This window comes from Pantherophis guttatus, chromosome 4 (genome assembly GCF_059756535.1).
Source record: "Pantherophis guttatus breed Tessera chromosome 4, ASM5975653v1, whole genome shotgun sequence".
NCBI classification, from domain to species: Eukaryota; Metazoa; Chordata; class Lepidosauria; order Squamata; family Colubridae; genus Pantherophis; species Pantherophis guttatus.
This window is the reverse complement of record NC_142066.1, coordinates 50,212,222-50,234,295: the sequence shown is the minus strand read 5'-3', so window position 1 is coordinate 50,234,295 and position 22,074 is coordinate 50,212,222. Positions and strand designations below refer to the sequence as shown.

At 43.3% G+C, this 22,074-nt stretch overlaps 1 protein-coding gene across 5 annotated transcripts in view; it reads left to right on the top strand.

Moving 5' to 3' along the window:
• The first annotated feature begins 6,531 nt into the window (after window positions 1–6,531).
• The window catches only part of LOC117664615 (trafficking kinesin-binding protein 1-like), an 82,458-nt gene continuing 66,915 nt past the window's right edge, over window positions 6,532–22,074 (top strand). Inside the window, exons 1-2 of one of the 5 annotated variants that reach the window (XM_087892137.1) lie at window positions 6,532–6,636; window positions 20,978–21,184. In XM_087892137.1, the coding sequence (XP_087748263.1) occupies window positions 6,579–6,636; window positions 20,978–21,184 (265 nt within the window). In that variant the 5' untranslated portion in view covers window positions 6,532–6,578. The remainder of the gene's footprint in view (window positions 6,637–20,977; window positions 21,185–22,074) is intronic. The other 4 variants (XM_087892140.1, XM_087892136.1, XM_034415721.3 and 1 more) reach the window with 4 other exon arrangements.

Below are 22,074 nucleotides of genomic sequence, written 5' to 3'. Positions count from 1 at the left end.
TCGTATTGTTTATATCACACTTCGTTACTGTGTCTGCATTTTGTCCAAAGTCCTTCAGGATTAGTTTGTAAGATTGATAAATCTTGTAAATGACAAAAGGGATTTCTTTAAAAGTTATACCATAGTTTGTAATCATCGTGTGCTGAACAAACTATATTGACCAGATATCTATAATATCAAAGTCATATACCTCCATATATAAATTAATGCAGTTTTCAAACATATGTAAAGCTTAGTTGACTTGGAAATCCAGACTATCTCTACTTGCCTGGACATTTGCAGTACAATTTTACTTTATCTATTTGTAAAATTTATTAGCTGCCCATCTTACCATATGGTAACTCTGGGCGGCTTACAATAAAACTGTACAAAATCTAATTATATAAATGCAATGCTATAAAAATCAACCTAACTAAAATGATGGGGAGGGAGGGAATATGATGAGAAGGGGAGGTGGTGCAATCGGTTGTTAATCGATCAACCACCCAGCCCCATTGAAAACCATTGGAGCTCCAAGTCAACTGGCTGAGCCAGATCTTTAAGCTCTTATGGAAGGTAAGGGGGAGTTGGAGCCAGGGGTGGGTTCTACTTACCTTTACTACTAGTTCGCAGCGGGGCCACAGATGCGCAAGAAGCAGAAGCTTTTTTTTTTTTTTTTTTAGAACAAAGCTGTGACTGGGGGGTTGTGGAAATTGGGGCTGGAGAGGCGGGAGGCTGACCATGGTTTGGTTGGTTGGTCGCCTCGGGTGGCCTCTCCTCCCCCCCTTTCCCCCCCAGGTAAGGGTGGGTGTTGGCCTTAATGGCCATCCACCCCTGGATTGGGCTTTCCTGTCTCGCTACTCCTACTCTCACCACAAGGAAGATCTTGAGCCCGTGGGTCTATTACCATCTTTATTACATCTTTATTATTACCATCGTTATTAACATCTACACTTTGGACACTTTGGACCCTTATTATGCTCCACTCACGCCCTCTCTGGTAGGAGAAACTGTGCACCATTTGAGAGAGCTGAGGGATTTTCCACATCCCAACGGAGAGGATAGAACATTGCTCCCGTCAACTTTGTAACGGGACCGGCCGTCGTGAGAGGATGGTTGGCCATTAACCTCTGTTGGAGAAAAAGAACATTGGGCCCTCTCCCTGTCGTGAGAGGACAGTGGAGTCCAGCCCTATAAATGGATATTTTGTGACCTTTATGCTCAGTTATCCCTTGGACTATGACAGATTCCCGGACTGGCTTTTCTTTTCCCATCTTTGGCTCGGTTGATGCTCCAAAAAACCAACCTTCTTGCGCTGCGAGACTCCCCCCTCTCGCAGGCCTGGCCCTCCACATTATCGAGGGCCTATCTTGATGACGGGCTTTGGGACCCCGAGAGATGGCATGCAGCAAAGAGGGGGCTGAGGGGTTTTTTAGCTAAATTTTTAAGGAAAATTTTAAGGGGACCCGGGAGGACGGGTGGGGGTTGTAAAAGTGGACCTGGGGGGGTCCAGATAGCGACTGTGCGGGATGATGGGTTGGTTAGCTGCAGCAGAGGGGTCGCGAAAGGAAATTTAACTGGGGGGCAGGGGGACGATAGAAAGGGCTGTGTAATTGAAATCATGAGTGGGAGGGGCAGGTATGACGGGCGCAGGGGGTCATATCAAGTGTCGGGGGTGCGCACGCGCTGTCTCCGAGCGATTGCGCACTCCGGCCCCCAATGTGTGACTCGTGTCCTGGGTTGTGTAGAGCCTCAGGCCCAGGGTCCGCGGCTGATGTTATGTAATGCCAGGTCGGTGGTTAATAAGGCCCCCCTCATCTGTGATCTTATTTTGGAGGGGGGTGCAGACCTGGCAGGTATTACGGAGACCTGGTTGGGCCAAGAGGGGGGGGTCCCCCTCGTAGAGATGTGCCCGCCAGGTTTCCATGCATTTCATCAGCCAAGGGCCCAGGGGAGGGGTGGGGGAGTGGCGGTGATCATTAGGGAGAGTCTTTGTCCGAGGGAGAACACTGTTCCTCAGATAGCCGGATGTGAGTCCCTTTGTGTGAAGTGGGGCCGTGCGGTGCAGATGGGTTTGCTGACTACGTACCTGGCTCCCTGCCACGTGGCAGCGACCCTGCCCGAGCTACTCGACGTCATTGCCGGGGTGGCGGTCGATACCCCCAGACTTATTGTCATGGGGGATTTCAACCTCCCATCCGCAGGTGAGGCGTCAGAGGTGGCTCGGGAGTTCATGGCTTCCATGACGGCCTTGGACCTGACCCAGTTAGTTCAAGGCCCCACTCACATAGGGGGACACACTCTGGACCTGATTTTTATCTCTGGTCAGTGGTTGAATGATCTTGGTAGAGGGGACCTAGATATTAAACCCTTGTCATGGACAGATCATTCACTCCTTCAACTAGACTTTCCTACCGCCTCCCCCTACCGCAGGGAGACGGAACCGACCAGATGGTTCCGTCCCAGGCGCCTGATGGATCCTGAAAGGTTCCTGACGGAGCTTGGGCCGTTTCCTGAGACTCTAACACATGACTCGACTGAAGAGCTGGTGGCCGCCTGGGAAAGGGCGGCCGCTGGAGCTTTGGACCGCGTCGTGCCTTTGCGGCCTCTGACCCGATGCTGATCTCAATTAGCTCCTTGGTTCTCTGAGGAGCTGAGAAAGATGAAGCGTCGGAAAAGATGCCTAGAGAGCATTTGGAGGACTAGTCAATCCGATTCCGACCGGACACAGGTGAGGTCTTATATCAAGACCTACCTAGTGGCGATAAAAGCGGCAAAATCTAACCATTTTTCCGCTCTTATCGCATCTGCAGAGAACCGCCCAGCCGCCCTGTTTAGGGTGACCCACTCCCTTCTTTGGGGGGGAGTGCGGGAAGATCCCTTGCAGGGTCGTGCTGAGGATTTTGTGCAATTCCTGCACGATAAAGTCGCTCGGATTCGGGATGGCTTGGACTCCGATTGGATGAGTCCACGGGAGGAGACCGGGGCAGGTCTTGAGAATGTTATCTGGGAGGAGTTTGATCCTGTGACTCCCGAGGATGTGGACAGGGTTCTGGGTAGGATTAGTGCCGCCACGTGTTTTTTGGACCCGTGTCCCTCCTGGTTGGTACTGGCCTCCCGGGAGGTTACACGAGGCTGGCTCCAGGGGATTATAGGTGCTTCTCTGGGTGAGGGTGCCTTTCCTGCTGCCTTGAAAGAGGCAGTAGTGAGGCCCCTCCTCAAGAAGCCTTCCCTGGACCTGGCTGAATTAGCCAACTATCGTCCAGTCTCCAACCTTCGTTTTGTGGCGAAGGTTGTTGAGAGCGTGGTGGCACGACAACTTCCCCGGCACCTGGATGAAGCTATCTATCTAGACCCGTACCAGTCGGGCTTCAGGCGGGGGTACAGCACAGAAACGGCATTGGTCCCGTTGGTGGATGATCTCTGGAGGGCTCAGGACAGGGGTTGTTCCTCTGTCCTGGTCCTGTTAGACCTCTCAGCGGCTTTTGATACCATCGACCATGGTATCATGCTGCAGCGGTTGAGGGGGTTAGGAATAGGGGGCACCGTTTTGCGGTGGTTCTCCTCCTTCCTCTCCGACCGCTCGCAGTTCGTGTTGGCAGGGGGGCAGAGGTCGACCTCGAGGCGTCTCGCATGGGGAGTGCCGCAAGGGTCGGTCCTCTCGCCCCTCCTGTTCAACATTTATGTGAAGCCGCTGGGTGAGATCATCCGTGGTTTTGGGGTGAAGTGTCATCTGTACGCTGACGATACTCAGCTGTACATCTCCACCCCAGACCACCCCAACGATGCCCTTGATGTGATGTCCCGCTGCCTGCAGGCCGTGCGGGTCTGGATGGGGAGGAACAGGCTCAGTCTCAACCCCTCCAAGACTGAGTGGCTGTGGCTTCCGGCGCCCCGATATAGTCAGCAGGTGCCATCGCTGACTATTGGGGGTGAATCTTTGCCCCCCACAGAGAGGGCTCGCAATCTGGGTGTCCTCCTGGACGCACGGCTGTCTTTAGAAGAGCACATGACGGCCGTGGCCAGGGGGGCCTTTTATCAGGTTCGCCTGATTCGCCAGTTGCAGCCCTTTCTGGACTGGGACGCCTTGCGCACGGTCACTCATGCCCTTGTCACCTCCCGGTTGGACTATTGTAATGCTCTCTACATGGGGCTCCCCTTGAAGAGCACTCGGAGGCTCCAGCTGGTCCAGAATGCAGCCGCGCGGGTGGTTATGGGCGCAACCCGTTATGCCCATGTGACACCCCTCCTGCGCGAGCTGCACTGGCTCCCGGTGGTCTTCCGGGTGCGATTCAAGGTGTTGGTTACCACCTTTAAAGCGCTCCATGGCATAGGACCCGGGTACCTCCGAGACTGTCTTCTGCCACCAATAGCCTCCCACCGACCAGTTCGTTCCCACAGAGAGGGCCTCCTCAGGGTGCCATCAGCCAAGTTATGTCGGCTGGCGACGCCCAGGGGGAGGGCCTTCTCTGTGGGAGCCCCAGCCCTGTGGAATGAACTGCCCCCGGAAATTCGTAAGATCTCCGACCTCCGGGTGTTTCGCTGCGCATTGAAGACCCTGTTGTTCCGCCAGGCCGGACTATCAACACAATAGTTTTAAATTGGGGTATTTAAATTTATTGGGGTTTTAAATTTGAGCCACTTATTTAATTATTTTAAATTTTATATCATTGTTTTGTCTGTGTTTTTAAATAGGCTGTACACCGCCCTGAGTCCTTCGGGAGAAGGGCGGTATAGAAATAAAATTATTATTATTATTATTATTATGCGCAGAAGCATTTTGATGACGTCGGGGTCAGTGGGCGGAGCCTCCTGCCGGTTTTACTACTGGTTCTATAGAACTGGTGTGAACCGGGGGCAACCCACCACAGGTTGGAGCCATCTTCGCTTGGGTAGGGTGTTCCAAAGACAGCTTCAACTGCAGAGAAGGGTTTTCTCCTGGACCTTACTAGCCTGAATATTCTGTCCGACGGAGACCATGGCATGCCTCCTCTGCTGGCACAGCTGGGGCAGGTCAATTCCAGTGGGATGAGATGGTCTCTCAAATAGCTTGGACCCATGCCATGAAGGGCCTTAAAGGCGATTACTAGCAGCTTGAATTGCACCCAGAATTAAACTGATAGCCAGAGCAGTTCGTGGAGCAGTGGGGTTACATGGGCCATACTGCCCACTCCCAAAACTGCCCACTCCACTGCACTCTGCACCAGCTGTAGCTTCTGAATGCTCTTCAAGAATCAAAGATTTCCAGAAGTGTATCTCTCAATCCATCTGCAACAGAGGTGGGTTTCAGCAGGTTCTGACCAGTTATGGAGAACTAGTAGTGGAAATTTTGAGTAGTTCAGAGAACCGGTAGTAAAAATTCTGACTGGCCCCACCCCCATCTATTCTCTGCCTCCCGAGTCCCAGTTCATCAAGAGGAAATGGGGATTTTGCCGTAACCTTTCCCTGGAGTAGGCAGGGAATGGAGATTTTACAATATCCTTTCCCTGCCATGCCCACCAAGCCATGTCCCGCCCACCAAGCCACACCCACAGAACCAGTAGTAAAAATTTTTGAAACCCACCCTGATCTGCAACCATTGGCTATTATGACAAACACTTGGAAGATGCTTTAAGAGTTCACTAATCTTCAATAAATCTAGCATACCAATGTGTGTACTCTTAAATGGGAAGATTCCCTTTAGTTAAGACATAGAATGGTAGAAATCATGTCTAAATAAAGAGACATGGAAGAATATTTCAGAATAATCCCATGTAAAGTTAAGGATAAACCACTTGATACTTAAGCTTTTCAGTTTGTGGGACTGGGTGCAGAATATCTGGCTCAGCCTAGTCTGCCTTCTAATTTCTGATGAACTCCTGTTGTAATTTATAAAGCTGCATACATGAGTTATCAATACATATAATACATATATAGCAATAGCACTTATATTTATATACTGCTTTACAGTGCTTTACAGCCCTCCCTAAAGAGTCAGCATATTGCCCCCAACAATTTGGGTCCTCATTTTATTGACCCCAGAAGGATGGACGGCTGAGTCAACCTTGGGCCTGGTGAGATTTGAACTGCCAAATTTCAGGCAGCTAGCACTCAGCAGAAGTAGAATGCAGTACTGCACTCTCACCACTGCGCCACCGTGGCTCATATACCATATATAGATTGGATAATATTCAAAATATAGAAAGCAAATTTCAAGCTCAAGTATAACAATACTAATAACAATAATAAAGAGACTATCCAATCCATATGCACTCAAAATATATAGTGACTTACAATGATCTCAAGATTTCACAGAATATTCCTTAAATTTAAAATGTGTGGAGACTGAAAAAGAGGCACAGCAGAAAATATTTTAAAATAATACAACAAAAGAAGAGCTACAAACTTCGGGAACTTTGTAGTGCTAAATGTATCTGTCCTGATTCAGATGTAAGGAAAAAAAGTAGTGAGAAAATACCAGCGAAAAAGCTGGAGGGAAATGGGACTACAGTTCCCAGCTGGCAGTGCGGCCAGGCTCCGCCTTTGCACCTGCTGGAGGAGAGGCTTTGTCTAGGGAAACATAAGGAAGAAAAGAGGAGGAAAAGTTTCTCAGTGGCTGCATGTGCCGATCGGTCTTAGAAGGACGGGGGAAAAAAACAGAGAACAAGAAAAGTTCAGGTAAACAGATTTGGCTGCAGTTGTATAAATGGCAAACTAAGTAACTTGAGAATTCTGCTGGGAGGGGGGATCGGGGCGGGATGCTTTTTAAAAGCGGGGAAGAGGGTCCATTGCACATTCACATTTTGTGGAATTCGTGCGATCTGGAGTCCCTTTCATATCGTCTTTTGCATTTTAGGTAAGACTCTCTCCTTTAGGTAGCTTTCAAGGGGGACAGAAATGGTGAAAGCTTTTTTTATTGCAACTCTGTCGCAAACCAAAAGATTTCTGCTTTTAAAGCTGCCAAAGACACGGGAAATTATTTTCGAGGGGGAAAGTGTGGCGGCTTTTTTTATTTGGTATGGCTTTAGGACTCGGTAATGGATATTCCTTCAACTTCCACCAGTTTTTCTTTGCAGAAGATGAGAAGGCTGGGTGGGAGACGGAATATATAAACTTGAAAGGTTCAGCAGCGGTTTGGTTACCAAGCCTAAAGATGAGATTCATCCTTCTCTTCCCCGTCTCCCAGCGCCTCGGATTAGCCTATGTACTTGTCCCGCGGAGAAAGGGGCGCCAATAAAAACAGGAATGGATGAGTCCCCCCCCTTCCCTGCAAACTAAAATGCTGCTTTGGTTTTCATCTGTCTGATTCTACTTTTGCAAGAAGTTCAAGAAAGTGCTAGCCCTGCTTTGTTCACTGTTTAGCTAAAAGTTAAATTAGCCAGGGCATAGTTAATAGCTTTTCATGGTTCATTAGCGACATTCATAATCAAATCCTCTGAGAAATATAGGCAGGCTTGCGTGCCATGGGATGTTTCTCCAATGGTGGTACAGGAAGGGTAAGTCAACATTTGGAGGATTTTGGTGGTCTCTCTCTGCCTTAGCCAGCAACAGCTGTTCCCACCACCTGAATCTGTGCTATTTGAGTCAAACTGGGAAAGCATGCATCGAGTAGCATTTAATGAATCCCACAAAATGGTCATATCATTTGAATTTGCCAAGCTGTATTCAAAGTGATTTTTCTAAGGAAAATTATTTCCAATTCAACAAATAAGGAATGAAAAATTTTAAACATACATTTTTATATGTATCTTAATAGATTTTTACACTAAAGGATAAAAAAAAACCCCTCATAATGTAAATGTATCGTTAATAAAAATCACAAAGTGGTTATAAAAAGCAAAATGTAAAAAAAAATTCCATAGATTATAATATTCCAATTTCCCATTCTGTTTTAGCACGGCTAGGACCAGGTTCATTTAATTCTATTACATCAATTTTCTCTGATGTTTTAAAGTCTGTACTGTTTTCCTCTGATTAAATCTTCCCTTTTCTCCACTTTGCAAGCACAAAGATTAGCAGCATTTTAAATGCTAGCTGTACCTTTGCAGCCACTAGTCTCAGTTGCACATGTGCTACTTGCTGCGTTAGTTGGAATTTGGATTGCATTAATCGCAACCTGGAATCAATTTTCAGTATGCATTAAATCAAATATTGTATTATTCGAAGTTGGACCAATTGTGACCTACCTGTAGTAAATCCCAAATCATTACTGTGAGCTGCCCAGAGTTGTTCAAGATGGCTAGTTATATAAATATCTTATATATTTAGCACATGCAGTTCATCCAGAATAGTCTGGATTCTGCCGGACATGTGTGATGTTGCTGAAACATATTTGGAGTCCTGAGACTTTCTGCTTTGTTTCTAGCCACTGGGAATGGGAGAGAATTGCATTACTGAAGTTTCCTATAGGAAAACCAACATAAATTTGTGTTGTGTTTTCAGGCTTAATAAAACTATTAGGGGATACATTTTGTCCACTTTATCAGATAGATAGAAAGGTACAGTAGTAATCTTGTTTGTACAAACTCAGAATCATAGATCTTCAACAGACATGATGGGTTTTCAGTTCACTATACAACCCATTGCCCTATTTTTCATCTTTGTTAGTAACTGGATAAACTTATTTTCTCACCCATCCCTTACCCCATTTTTTTTGTCCTGAGTTTTGCTCTGGGTGTGGTCAATTTGCTAATGAGCAATAGATTACTGAAGTTGGCACTGAGACACAGTAAATTTTGGTTAAGATTAACAAGCCAGGCACTTACTGAGACATCCTTAGACTTAGTATTTTCTTCAGCAAAAGTTAAATTTTGATTGCAGGAGAAAAGTCATCAATCTGGGTTCCTCCATGGAACCCAGTGTTGAACCCTCAACTCCTTTCAACCCCCAGGCCTTCATGGCTAATGGGAATGGACTGTGGGAAATGGAGTCAGAAATATATGCCTGTAAGTCTGCAAGAGTTGAAAAGCCATAACAGCTATTTCAGTTGCTTCAATAGAATTATGATCTGAAATCTTATATTAGCACGTCCCTCAGAGTATGGAATACTGATTGATTAAAAATTCCTTCACAATTCTGGTAACCTTTTGTGTTAGAATGACCAGGTGAATTGGAAAAAAAAGTTCAATTAAATAGTTAAAAATATCATAATCTTCATCATTTTAGCCATTGTCTATCCACTGCAGGATGAAGACCTACTCTGCATGTTTCCAACCAATTCGGTCCTGAGCTTTCTTTTGCCAATTGGGCCCGCAGTACTTGCTGAAATTAAAAATATAAATGTAAACTAAAACCACAGAAGAGCACCTTTAAGGTCTTGCATGCAAATATAGCCATTTGATGGGCTTCCTATTTTCATTGGATCCCCAAGCCTTCTAATATGTATATTACATGTTATGTGACATATAATATGTTATATAGCATAAAGTCTATAATACATACTATTACTTGGAGGGTGCTGATGTGAAGACTTAGAAGCTCCTCAAAATGGATGGAGGTTTCCACCCCAAGCCCAACACCCAGAGACTGTATAGCAGATGGAAAGAGGATGGGTGGGTGGATAGATGTCTATGAAGATTCTGTGGAATCATAGAGGTCCTGGTTGTCCCAAAGATGATTTTCTAAAAAACAACTGGACTTTTCTTTTCTTTCTTCAACTCTCTGAAGAATTGAAGAAGCTTCTTGGATGAGAAGCAAAATGCTTTCAAAGAAAAGGCAAGAAAGTCCAGTTGCCTTTCGCAAAAGCACCTGTAGGTGGATATGACGAGTGCCAAAACTCTTGTCCTGGACAAAACTCATAGTTTCCTGGAGTACATAGGTAAGATGGCATTCAAAGACGAGCTGCTGAGAGGCAGCAGCAGACATGGGAGGAAAATCAAGTGGAGTAAATGCAGGACAGGATCTTGAATGGGATATACCATCAACAGATAGTGGGGGTGGCTGACATTGGGAAATCCTATCAGTGGCTGGCAGAGCTGGACTAAAACATCACTGAGGCACTGAACATAGCAGCACAAGAATGGGCACTAAGCACCAGATCCACAGAAGCAGAGGTTTACCACAGACAGGACCTGAGGTGCAGATTTTGCAGAGACCTCACAAACAGTCCAACATAGTGGCAAGGTGTAGGATGCAGGCAGGAATAGCATGTACTGAATGGCAATGTGTACTGGAATATCTGCACAGTGCATGAACGGGAGCTTTCCAAAACCAGATGAAAGATTTCACGGAAGGTCATGAGGAGGAATAACAGGGCTGGGATCCATTGGGACTACCAGACCTAACTGAACAGACAGTTAATGACTAATCAGTGAGACAAAGATCGAGACAGTGACAGTGATAGACAGCAGTGGCAAGTGAAATCAAGGAGGAGTGTGTCCCAAAGGTGCTTTTTTAAAGAGGCAACTGGACTTCTTGGTTTTTTTCTTTGAAGACCTTTCGCTTCTCACCCAAGAAGCTTCTTCAACTCTGGCTGGATGGTGGAAATGGAAGGATTTATACTCCTTGCGGACAACTTGTTTTTTGCATTCTTTCAGCAAGTCGTTAAGGCCATCTGGAGGTGAATCCATGTCATCAGGGTCATTTGAGTGGTGCAAATGGGTGTGGAGCCTTCTTGGAACTGTTGGAAGGACTGTGTTGTAGACTGGAGATAGATGATGTTGTATTCTTCCCCCTCTGTTGAGAGAGGGCTGTTCAATTTTGACATAGTTGGCCTCTTTGACCCCTCTTTCAAATCAGCGGTTCTCTCTGTCCAAAAATGTGGACTTTGCTGCCAACAAAAGTGTGGCCTTTGTTTTTTAAATACATAAAATATTTGTTTTCAAATTAATTGTTTCTAAATTTGGATTCAATTAACTTAGTACATTTTTTCTCTTACTCTCTTTGTAATTAATAATTTCTGCTTCTTTGATTTCCCCCCCACCCCAGAAAACCATTGGCCCAGTTTGACTTCTGGCTCATTCGCTGGCCTACTTTCTCTCAGCTTCTTGATTAGGAACTTTACAATAGTTAGCCCAGTGCTGGTCTACAGGCAAAATCCTATCAACAGCAAACCCTTGAAACTGTCCAATTTTAACTTCAAGTTAGCTGTTGCCAAATCTTGTTCACAAAACCCTAATCTAGTCGTCAAATAGGCAAGTCTTGGTCAAACTCTTACATCTTATGATTAGAACGGTGTTTATGAAGAAGTCTGCCTAGTATAAGTTTCCATAATTTAATTGACATAATCTGCAGCAACACAGTCATGATAACCAAGATGGTGAGACTCTATTTCAAATACCTGAAGAGCATCAGAATGAGAAGGTGGCTGAAATAATCCATTTTAACAAATTTGTTCAAGGTAAATGGCTGTTGAAGTAAGCTTTGCTAGGATTTCTTTCTTTCTTTCTTTCTTTTTTCCTTCCTTCCTTCCTTCCTTCCTTCCTTCCTTCCTTCCTTCCTTCCTTCCTTCCTTCCTTCCCTCCCTCCCTCCCTCCCTCCCTCCCTCCCTTCCTCCCTCCCTCCCTTTATCTCTTTCTCCCTTCTTTCCCCCCTCTCTCTTTCTTAGGGAGATGGTGATGGAGGTGAAGCTGATAATTCTTTTGAACTATCCATAAGAAATATCTCTGGTTGAAGCTATTCTCTTTGCTTCTCACTATCAATGAAAAATAATCTGGCCAAAGTCTTTTTTTGGGGGGGAGGGAGGGGAGGAGGTGCGGCTTTTGACAATACCTGCTAGATAACAGGGATATAAACCTGTGGAAAGTTTTCACCAGTAATATTCTGATAATTAAGAATCGTAGAAGACGACTCCACTTCAGTACGATCTGTATAGAAAAGACTTTCTAGGGTAAGCTAAAGAGGTAAGTCTTTCCTGCTGTTGCTTGTCTTAACCGTGCTAAATATTGGCTACCTTGCCTTGCCTGCATTTATCATAGGGCTGGCCCTTTTCCCAGACAGTTACTATGCCATGAGGCCAGATCAAGAAAAGCTGCAAAGCTACGTAGCACCAATCGTTGAGCTTTCAGAATTGACTCACTGAAGCTCCTTGGGAAAAAGCCACAGGCTATATTTCCTTCTGTGGTTAGGAAATGGGTTTTGGATATGCACGGTACTAAATATATGTAATAAATAATTATTACTACGGATTGGGGTGGCTGTATAGGAATGATAGAAGCAGTCACAGTGTGGAGAGTGATGGCTCCCTGCTCCTCCAGTTTTGGATAGCAGCCAAACTAGTACATAACTGCCATTCAGGCAAAGAATTGTGATATGAGTTGCCAGCAGTTAGCAAAGATTTGGATATTCATACGGATTGCTGGCTTCTTGTATTACCTATCCGGCTCAATATCCTAAATATCCTGCATCAAAAGAGAGGTTAGTTGCCAAGCATTCTGGTCAGAGATTATTTGGGACGGGCTTCAAAAACAGCTTTCTTTTTACCATGTGGCCATGTTTGGGAATTCAAAAGAATGCTGATCTGCTTGTTGCTTTACGGACCCCTTTCTCGTGTTCCCTGTTCTTCTTGGAGGTTTCTCACCCTTGGAAAGATATGGCTGGTAAGATCTAGATTCTTCCAAGGATTGAAATAGAAGCTTCGAGCATGTGCAATCTTGGGATGCAGAAGCAGGGGCCCTATGGCCTCCCCTATGTTCCTGGGTTTCCTCTCCCATCACCCAGAGCAGATTAGAGACAAAAGGGGTTGCATTCCCCGGCCTGACAATGATTATGTCATCTAAAGCAGGTGCAGAATGCCTGTATCTCTATATAGGTTTTGTCTCTGGGCTCGCACAGGGGTATGTTTTGCTACTTCACAAGTCATTGTGATTTATTGCAAATAAATCTCCCAAATACCATCCACAACCATGGGGTGGTCAAGAGAATTATTTCCACTTGTTTCAGTTTTTCCTCACTAACCCTTGTGCAGTCCTATGAGCAAGCCAATTGTGCACAGGTTTTGTGCCAGTCTTTTAAATAGTTTAAAGGAAATTCAGAAATGAAAAGCATCGCTAGTGGCCATCATTCATCCGCAGAGTCCTTTTATTGTAATATTGTTTTCGTAACCGTGGATATTGTTCTTTTCAATGAAGCATTGAAAAGAGCTTTATAGTGTTATGATGTTATCTGCTAGAACATTGGTACTGTTAAGTGTTTTCCATGCTCTCCGCCCTCTAAATATGGTGATGCAGTTCCAATGCAGAGCTGGGGCTTCTTCTTAATGGTTTTTGAGTGTGTGTTCAGTGAGGTCAAGAGTTTCTGAACTTTGTATGCTTTGTTTTACTCCATACTTTCCATGATTCTCCTTTGTGTATCCATTTTTCTTTCACTCTCAATACTTTTAACAATTCTAGTTTGATGTAAAAATACAGCACCCTTAAAGGGTGCCCTGTGAAGGGCATAACTGTGGCTCCCTAGGGGAGCTGTGGCTTTGTGCTGTGCTGCTGGGCCATCTTGGGGTTGGGCTTCATGTTGTGAAGGGCTTCTAACCGCATAGCAGCTCAGGGGCTTCTTGCAGCCCTAAAGCCATGCAATGCCAGAAGCCGCTGGACTGAAGCATGGCAAGCAGCAACGAGACTGCATGGTTTTGGGCGGTATGCTGCCCCATAAGATAGGGTGCTGAACAAAGGCAGAATTGGGAGAAAACAGGCAGTTGGGGCAGTGGAAGGGAAGGCAGACCCTTACCTTACTGAACAGGGGTGAAATGCTCTGAAGTCTGCTACAGGTTCGTTTCGCTATCTGTTTGCTGTGCGCGTGTGTGCCAAATGTACGCTTCGCATGCAGTCGCATCACAGCCGCTACTGTGCAGCACTGAAAAAGGAGGATTAAGACGCCTTTTCTAAGGTAAGTAGAACAGTGAGGGGGGAACAGCTGTGCTGTACAACTTAGATTCGCTAGAAAGCAGGATTTCCTGCGAATATAAATCGCATGGCACAGCTGATCATCGGAAATACCGGTTCATCCAAACTGGTAGCATTTTTTTATTACTATTGGTTCGGGAGAACTGGTCCGAACTGGTAGTATTTCACCCCCGTTACTGAAGCTCAGGACTGGAAGGGATCAACAACCAGAATAGGTTGGTTTGGGGTAGATCCACAGTTAATGACTGGTGGAATTTGCTTGATGATGGCAATGAGGAGTGAGGGGGCTGCTGTTGCTAAGTGTTGTGGTTGCAGGATGCCCCAAAGGTGCTTTTCCCAAAAGCAACTGGGCTGTCTAGGGTTGTTTCCCCCCCCCCCTTTGAAAATATTTCACTTCTCATCCAAGAAGCTTCTTCAATTCTTTTCAAAGAAAAAAAAAACTAAGAACGTCCAGTTGCCTTTTGGAAAAAGCACCTTTGAGTCAACCATGACTTGGATGATTAAGAATCTCCATTACATGATGTCCCACTTTATGACTACAATATGGTTGTGTATGAGGGGCGACTTCTTGGTTGAATCATAACCATGATGTGAAAGTGACAAGAATATTAGATTTATCTGGGCACCTGCCCCAATTGTTGGAAAGGGAGTGAGAAGAGCTTAAAGAGCAAAATCTTCTTGCTGCCCAGAATTCATCTCATGAACGGAGGCAAATATACGTGTCCCAGGATAATGTTGCAGGATCCAATCTGGGTCAGACATCAGGACCAGTGGCTGAGTCTTCTGAGGTTTCGAACTTGTGCTGGAGCCCATCCTCAAGGAATTTCTCTCTCACCAGAATGTCTCTCTAGCAGAATGTTTCTGCTAGAGAGAATTTCCCTAAGGATGGGCTCCAGCACGAGTCCAAAAGCTCAGAAGACTCAAACTCTGGTCCCGGTGACCGACCCAGATTGGATCTTGCAGAATTCATCTCCCTCAATTTTCATTTCTTGAAACCACTTTGGGTTCCAATCTTAGAAACGTGTCTGGCTTGAAGAAAAAGTGTTATTGAAAAATAATTATAAGCATGGGAGATTCATTTTCTTTTACCTTTTACTTAGATCTCTTTGCTCTAGTCCTCAAATGTTATGAATGTACAGTCCATAAGCTTTACCTCCTTCTGTGAAGTATTCTATTTGTGTGTGGTTGGTTGGTTTGGTTAAAACTGCGCTTCTACAATCTTGGCAATTTTAAGATGTGTAAACTTCAACTTCCAGAATTCTCCGACTAGTCTACATACCATAAAGTTGCCAAGATTGAGAAATGTGGGTTAAGGTATGAGTTTTAAGCAGGCAATCCCCTTTTGCAGGCTTCAGAATTCCAGATCGCTATGCTATCAAACTCCCGCATGATTTCTGAAAAATAGCAGCATAGTTATCTCCATTTTGACATGGAAAATATGAAAACTTCTCTGCCTACTGTCATGCATTACTTTCATCCTGTTCTCCTTTCTGTCCTTGATGTGTCCTATTTGCCTTCATGCTTGCTTGCAAGCAAATATGTTCTTCTGACTTTAGTGAAGTACAGGAAAGGACACAGACAGTCCTTGATTTACATTGGGCTTAGAGCCCATTTGAAGTTATAATGGACCTCCCCGGGGCTACTTATGACCCAGATTCAAGGCTCCAATAGCTGCTCCTCCCCTGCAGTCAGGTGATCACATTTTGGGTGCTCAGCACACCCGGCCTGCATTTATGGCCATTTGCTGCATCCCATTGCGTATGACTGCAATTTACAACATTTGTTGCTTGAAACCCACATTTACTTCTAGTTTCTGGCAAAAATTGTCCGTTGTGGACAATGGATTCACTTAATGACCATGGCACTCACTTTACAACCACCATGTTTGCTTTACAACTTAGGGCTCAATTATAGTTGTATGTTGTATCCACACTGGGCATTTGGTGTGGAATTGCAACAGTTGTTGATTCCTTTCTATAAGGCGTCCATATAACCTGTAAAACAAGCCCTTATGAAACCAATGACATTTACTTCTGAATAAATGTATGCCTTAGATTGTAAATTAAACAATGTATAATAGTTGGTTGAAACATAAATAGAAAAGCTCAGTACCTTTTCTAGTCCCTACAATTTTAGTAATGAAGTTATGTTTGTTTTAATTATACAGTTCTAAAATAAATATTAAACAGGTGCACAATAGGCATCAGGGGGAAATGTATTTTTAAACAAGTGCTGTAGTGTAAATTAAATGTATAATGTATTTTAATTAATTTAATTAGCGCTGTGCTAGAAATTGGGCTAAATTTGGTGATTCCAGTCTTGTCTTAAATATGAAAGCTGGCTGGGTGACCTTGGGCCAGTTACCCTCTCTCTCAGCCCAACCTACCTTACAGGCTTGTTGTTGTAGGAAAACAGGAGGAGGAAAGAATTATTTATAAAAAATAATAAGGGCAGGGTATAGATAAATAAAAAATAAAAATAAAGTAAAAATAATTGATAGGCATTTTTATGTGGCTGTAAACATAAATTTTATCTTTCCTGTTAAATCTGCTAATGTGGATGGAGCAAAGCAGGTTTATGTATAGAAAGAGCACAATGCCTTCTTAATTGCATTTCTACTTGCAGGGAAGAACAATTATTAAATGAATTTAAGAGCTACCCTTCTAGAAGTTCCGTTGGAACTGTGGATTTTATAGTATCCAAATGCCATTTATAGAACACAAAGCCAGATTCTGCAACAATGAGTGAAAAATGGTAAAATACAGGTAGTCCTCGACTTACAACCATTTGCTTAATGACCATTCAAAGTTACAATGGCACTGAAAAAATGTGACTTATGGCCGTTTTTCATTTATGACCTTTGCAGCATCCCCATGATCATGTGATCAAAATTCAGATGCTTGGCAACTGGCTCATATTTATGACCGTTGCTGTGTCCCAAGGTCATGTGATCACCTTTTGTGAACTTCAGTGGGGAAGCCAGATTCACTTAACAACTGAGTTTCCAACTTAACTACTGAATGGTCGTAAAATGGAGCAAAACTCACTTAAGAAATGTCTCAATAACAGAAATTTTGGGCTCAATTGTGGTCGAGGACTATCTGTATGTGGAAACTACCAGAAATTCAAGTGGGAGATGGTCCTCCTTGGTTATTAGATAATACCACATACTATATATAATGATTCTGAACGGAAGGCAGGAAGCAGGAAAATAGGATGGAGGGTAATATAAATTACAGAGATAGCAACAGGGTTTATAAGTAAATAAGTGGCCTATTTCATTTGTGTACACTTCTCTATCATGTGCTTCAGCCAAAGTAGAAAGTATCTACCAGGGAGTTGCCCATTTACACTTTCTGAGATATAAATGGAATATTTTATTGCACTTTTTCAGATATAAACTTGTATGTGCATTGAAGGAAGCACACCATGGTTCAGAAAGGAACCCAATACACATTTGGATAGAGGTTTTGCTTTGTAGGGTGGAAAAGAAATCGTTAGTGGGCTAGTGGATCTGTAGATCCAGATCTCTGTAAGCCTGAACATTGGGAATAAAAGGAACAGTAATTACATATATGAAAGAAGCGGTTCCAAAACAGCCCCAAAGCAAAGGTAAAGTCTGATGGTCTCCTTTTATAGAGCGTTGAGGTTTTCAGGATCTCAACCATGGAGTCTTAGAGAAGCTGATGCCAGGTATATATAGTACTTTGTCAGAATTTCTGCACTGCATTCCATCTTAGGTTTTTCTGGAACCTAAAGTGCTTTCAGAAAACTCTTTTTGGTAACCATGTTATGGAATAAATGCTCCTGCTTTAATTATAGAGGTGGTCCTCAACTTACAATAGTTGATTTAGTGACAGTTTGAAGTTATAACAGCACTGAAAAAAAACTATTTATGACCATTTTTTACACTTATAGCCATTGCAGTATCCCTATGGTCACGTAATCAAAATTCAGAAACTTGGCAATCAACTCTTTTATGACAGCTGCAGTGTCTTAGGGTCATGTGGTCAACTTTTGAGACCGTCTGACAAGCAAAGTCAATGGGGAAGCCAGATTCACTTAGCAACCCTATTATCAGCTGCAGCGATTCACTTAACAATTGTGGCAGGAAAGGTTGAAAAATGGTGCAAAATTCACTTAACAACTCTCTTGCTTAATAACAGAAATGTTGGATGCATTTGTGGTTATACATTGAGTACTATCTGTATGTAAAGAATCCCTTGCGCGTAGGTTGAGCTGAAGAAGAGATATTAGCAGCAACACAACGTTAGAAATGGCAAGCAAAAGTTCTGATTTGGTTTGGATAAAGACAAGAAAGCTGGTTAGGATCAACCAAGTGTCATTTGCTTTGACTGGCAGGAGTTCTCCAAAACCCATCCCCCTTTTCCCCACTGTTTTTGCCTGATTATTTAACTAGGGACAATCAGTATTTTTGCATCTTGGAGAACACATTTCTTTTAAAAACAAAGTTTGGACTTCAAAGGCTAGAGGGGAATGTGGTGATGAGGGTGGCATTTCTAGAAAAGAATCACAAGACAAAACAAAATGAGGAGTTTCAAAGGTTGATTTAATCAGAGAAGCCAAGGATTCTGCAGTGGTTCTGCAGTAGCTATGCTTCTTCTGCAAAATTCCTTTACTAAGGAACTCTCCATTAAGTGATTTAGAAGCAAGATAGAAGAACTGTTTAAAATCTAGAAACTACACCAGGGATCCCCAAACTTGGCAGCTTTAAGACTTGTGGACTTCAACTCCCAGAATTCTCCAGCCAGAAGTCCACAAGTCTTAAAGCTGCCAAGTTTGAAGACCTCTGAACTACACAATGGAGGAATTCCACTTCCTTAATAGCTATTCTACTGTTTGCCCATAGGCTTTGGTAGCCGTAATTTATTTATTTATTTATTGGCTCGATTTATATGCCGCCCTTCTCCGGAGACTCAGGGCATCTTACAATGCATTAAGCAATAGCCTTCATACTTTTGTATATACCTTAGTAGGGCTTTCCCCCCACCCCCAAGTGGTGTTCTTTTTTATACAAAGTCAGCTTATTGCCCCCACAATCCGGGTCCTCATTTTACCTACCTCGGAAGGATGAAAGGCTGAGTCAACCTTGAGCCTGGTGAGATTTGAACTTGCAGTAATTGCAGGCACTGACAGCTAAGTGCTACTTAACAGCACTTTAGTCTGCTGCACCACCAAAGCTTTTTGTCTTTCTTTTCAAAAGACAAAAAGAAGGGCAGTGGTTTACCATAGATGGGAAAAAAATGTTCCTGAAAAGTCAAGACAGCTAGCTAGAACACATCATCCCAAAATATCCACAGCCCTATCATGCTTAAGCTTACTCACTAGCTGGAGTTTACTGCTTCCATCAGAAGTTGCTGAAACAAATACTGTAAGGGGATATAGGCATTTTGGTTTTACATTAGAGTCCCAGCTCTTTCAATAACTCACTGTTAAAAAGGCACAAAAGGATCTTTTACATTGGCATCAGCATTGCAACAGCAGTTGCTAAGTTTAAGAGAGGGAGAAAAATGGTCATTTGTGGCAGGGAGAAATGGGTTAAAAACCTTTTTCTCACTTATTGGTCCCTAATTCTAACCAGCTCTCCTGTGGTAGTTGAATTCAGATAAATCTCAGCTGGCTGAGAAATCTGCTGTATGACTCCCATACCACTTAAGGTAAGCTGTGCAATCAAAGATTTGCATGGAATTGAGGGAGTCAAAAACTTAGGGAGGCCATTTTCATGGAGAGTACCAGGCTGGATAAGGCTGCAGTTCTTCAAAGAAGGCAACATTTTCTGTCTTTTGATTCAGATTACGACACCACACCCTTGAAACCTGGTGACCAAGGGAACAAAGTTCATCTCTCTTCTGCGTGGCCAGCTGGTGCAAGTAAGCTGGTACGTGTTGTTTTACACATTGAATCAATCTTCAGTTGCATGTGATGCTAGAGTGAGGAGTCCACACTTTCAGTTTCATGTTTCAAATGATATAAATGACATCAGGGTTGAGAGAGTGAGCTCCAAATAAATGGTGAGGGGTTTGATGTTTAGAACATCTGGATCCAGCTGTGGATCGGAAATGGGGTTTGAGAGATACTACTTGTCCAGGACATTTTGTTTGTCTGGCACAGAACAGCAAATTCTATCTGACTCCCATCAAAATTGATTATTATTATTTATTAAATTTATTTGCTGTCCATCTCACCACAACTCTGCTTACAGAGTTAAAAGCAATAAAATGATACACACATATATAGCAATGAAATTGTAAGTTATAGTAAAAAGATGGGGAGGGAGAGAACAAGGTGTGCAAGGGGAGGAGGTGGGATTTGCAACTGGTCCATCAATCACCTCCAGCATGGCACTTCCTCATTAGGGTACCAAACCAACTGGCAGAACTAGGTCTTCAGGACCTTATAGAAGATCAGGAGGGTGAGAGGAGATCTCACCCAGGGAGGAGCAAGATATTCCAAAGAGCAGAAGCCATTTTGTCCTGTTAAATTCTGTGGTCATGAACTTTAATTGCCTTTGAAAGAAATCTTCCCCTGATTTTTTTTTTCCAACCTGGGATATAAGCAAAATGTAGTTTATAATACATATGTAACATAACTTCTTAAAAATATGAATTATGATTTTAAGATTCTTGGCAACTGGCTCGTATTTTCAATGGTTGCAGTGTCTTGGGGTCATGTGATCACCTTATGTTACTTTCTGGCAAGGAAAGTCAATAGGGAAGTCAGATTCACTTAACAACTGGGTTACTAATAACTGTAGCAAGAAAGATTGTAAAATGGGGCAAAATTCACGTAACAACTATCTTGCTTAACAACAGAAATTTCGGGCTCAATTGTGGTTACAAAATCGCCTTGAATAAAACCAGTGATTAACCTTGGAGTTTGTAGAGAGAATCCCACAAGGTTTTTTTTCCTCCATCTCCAGCATGAAAAATATGCTAATGTCAAATAATTCCTCAATGCTTTTTCATTTAAGCTCTGCCGTCTCAGAAGCTGCTTCATTCAATATGAAATACTCACGGTAGGGCTGGTTTTGTTCATGAAGTAGGACAAGTAGCATAGAACCAACTAGAGCTCAACACTTTTAAGTTTTGGAGCTTTTTTGTTTAAAGCAGAATTCTCTAGTTCTTATTCTGCCTTCTGATAGTTTGAGTCCTGCTCCATTCAAGGTGCTGCAGTGCTATATTTTCTGCACGATAGCTGCATTGTCCGTGTGACACCTGCCAAACTGGATGAAACAGGGCCAGAAGAGGCTGAAGAAGGCAGGAGCCTCTCTAACGGCAGCCATCCCCACCTTCTTCTCAATAAAGAGCCAGTTACATCTAACTCAACCTCCAGCCAGTTCCAGAATTGGTGTGATGCCTCCACTCTCACTGGTGAGTATTATTCTACTACCTGAAGGCTAAGTTCAGCTTATATCTCCTGAATAATGAATATCTGTCTGCACCTTAGAACAATGGAGTTTGGTAGTGATTTCTTCTTCTTAGGAAATGCTGGGAGCTGTAATCCAGCAAAAGGGGATGTGACTTTCCTTAAACTCCCAAGAATTCCCAAGATTCTTCTTCCCAAGAAGAAGCTCTAGCAGGGGTGTCAAACTGGCTGCCCATGGGCTGGAAGAGTCATGCGCAGGCCACACCCACCCCAGCTCCACAAATGGGAAAAATGTCGCGAAACGTCATGTGACAGCAATGTGATGTGGCGAGTTTGACACCTGTGGGTTGAAGTGCCCTAAAAATGAAGAATCTGTAGACCGTCATATGTTGCAGAACAATTCTTAGGAGCCCTAACCAGCATGAAGACTGCTCGTGATAATTAGAAATATTAAAAAAACAAAACAAAACAAAACAAAACAAACAAAGACCTCCCAATTTCCTATTTTTATAGAGGTTAATATTTATATCTGAATTGTGTGAAACCAGATTTGACTCTTTGTGGGTTCATATTTGATTCCATAGTTCTATAATGAGGTAGGTAAGAGAATGTATTAGCCTTTCTTATGATGACATTGACTAGATGTTTTGGGAAAAATAATATACAGGAATTATTTATCAACAGGGGGCTTCTGTTAATACTGTTGGGAACTTTCAAATATTCATCCAGTTATGACTTGTTGAGTTTTACATAGAATATCCATAGACAAGCCACAAATCAGCAGTTAGAAACAAAAATGCATACAATTAAAACTATATTTATTAAGTATAAAAATAGCAAAAAAAAAAAAAAAGCAAATTAACAACAACAAAAAAATCCACAAATATATCCCAAC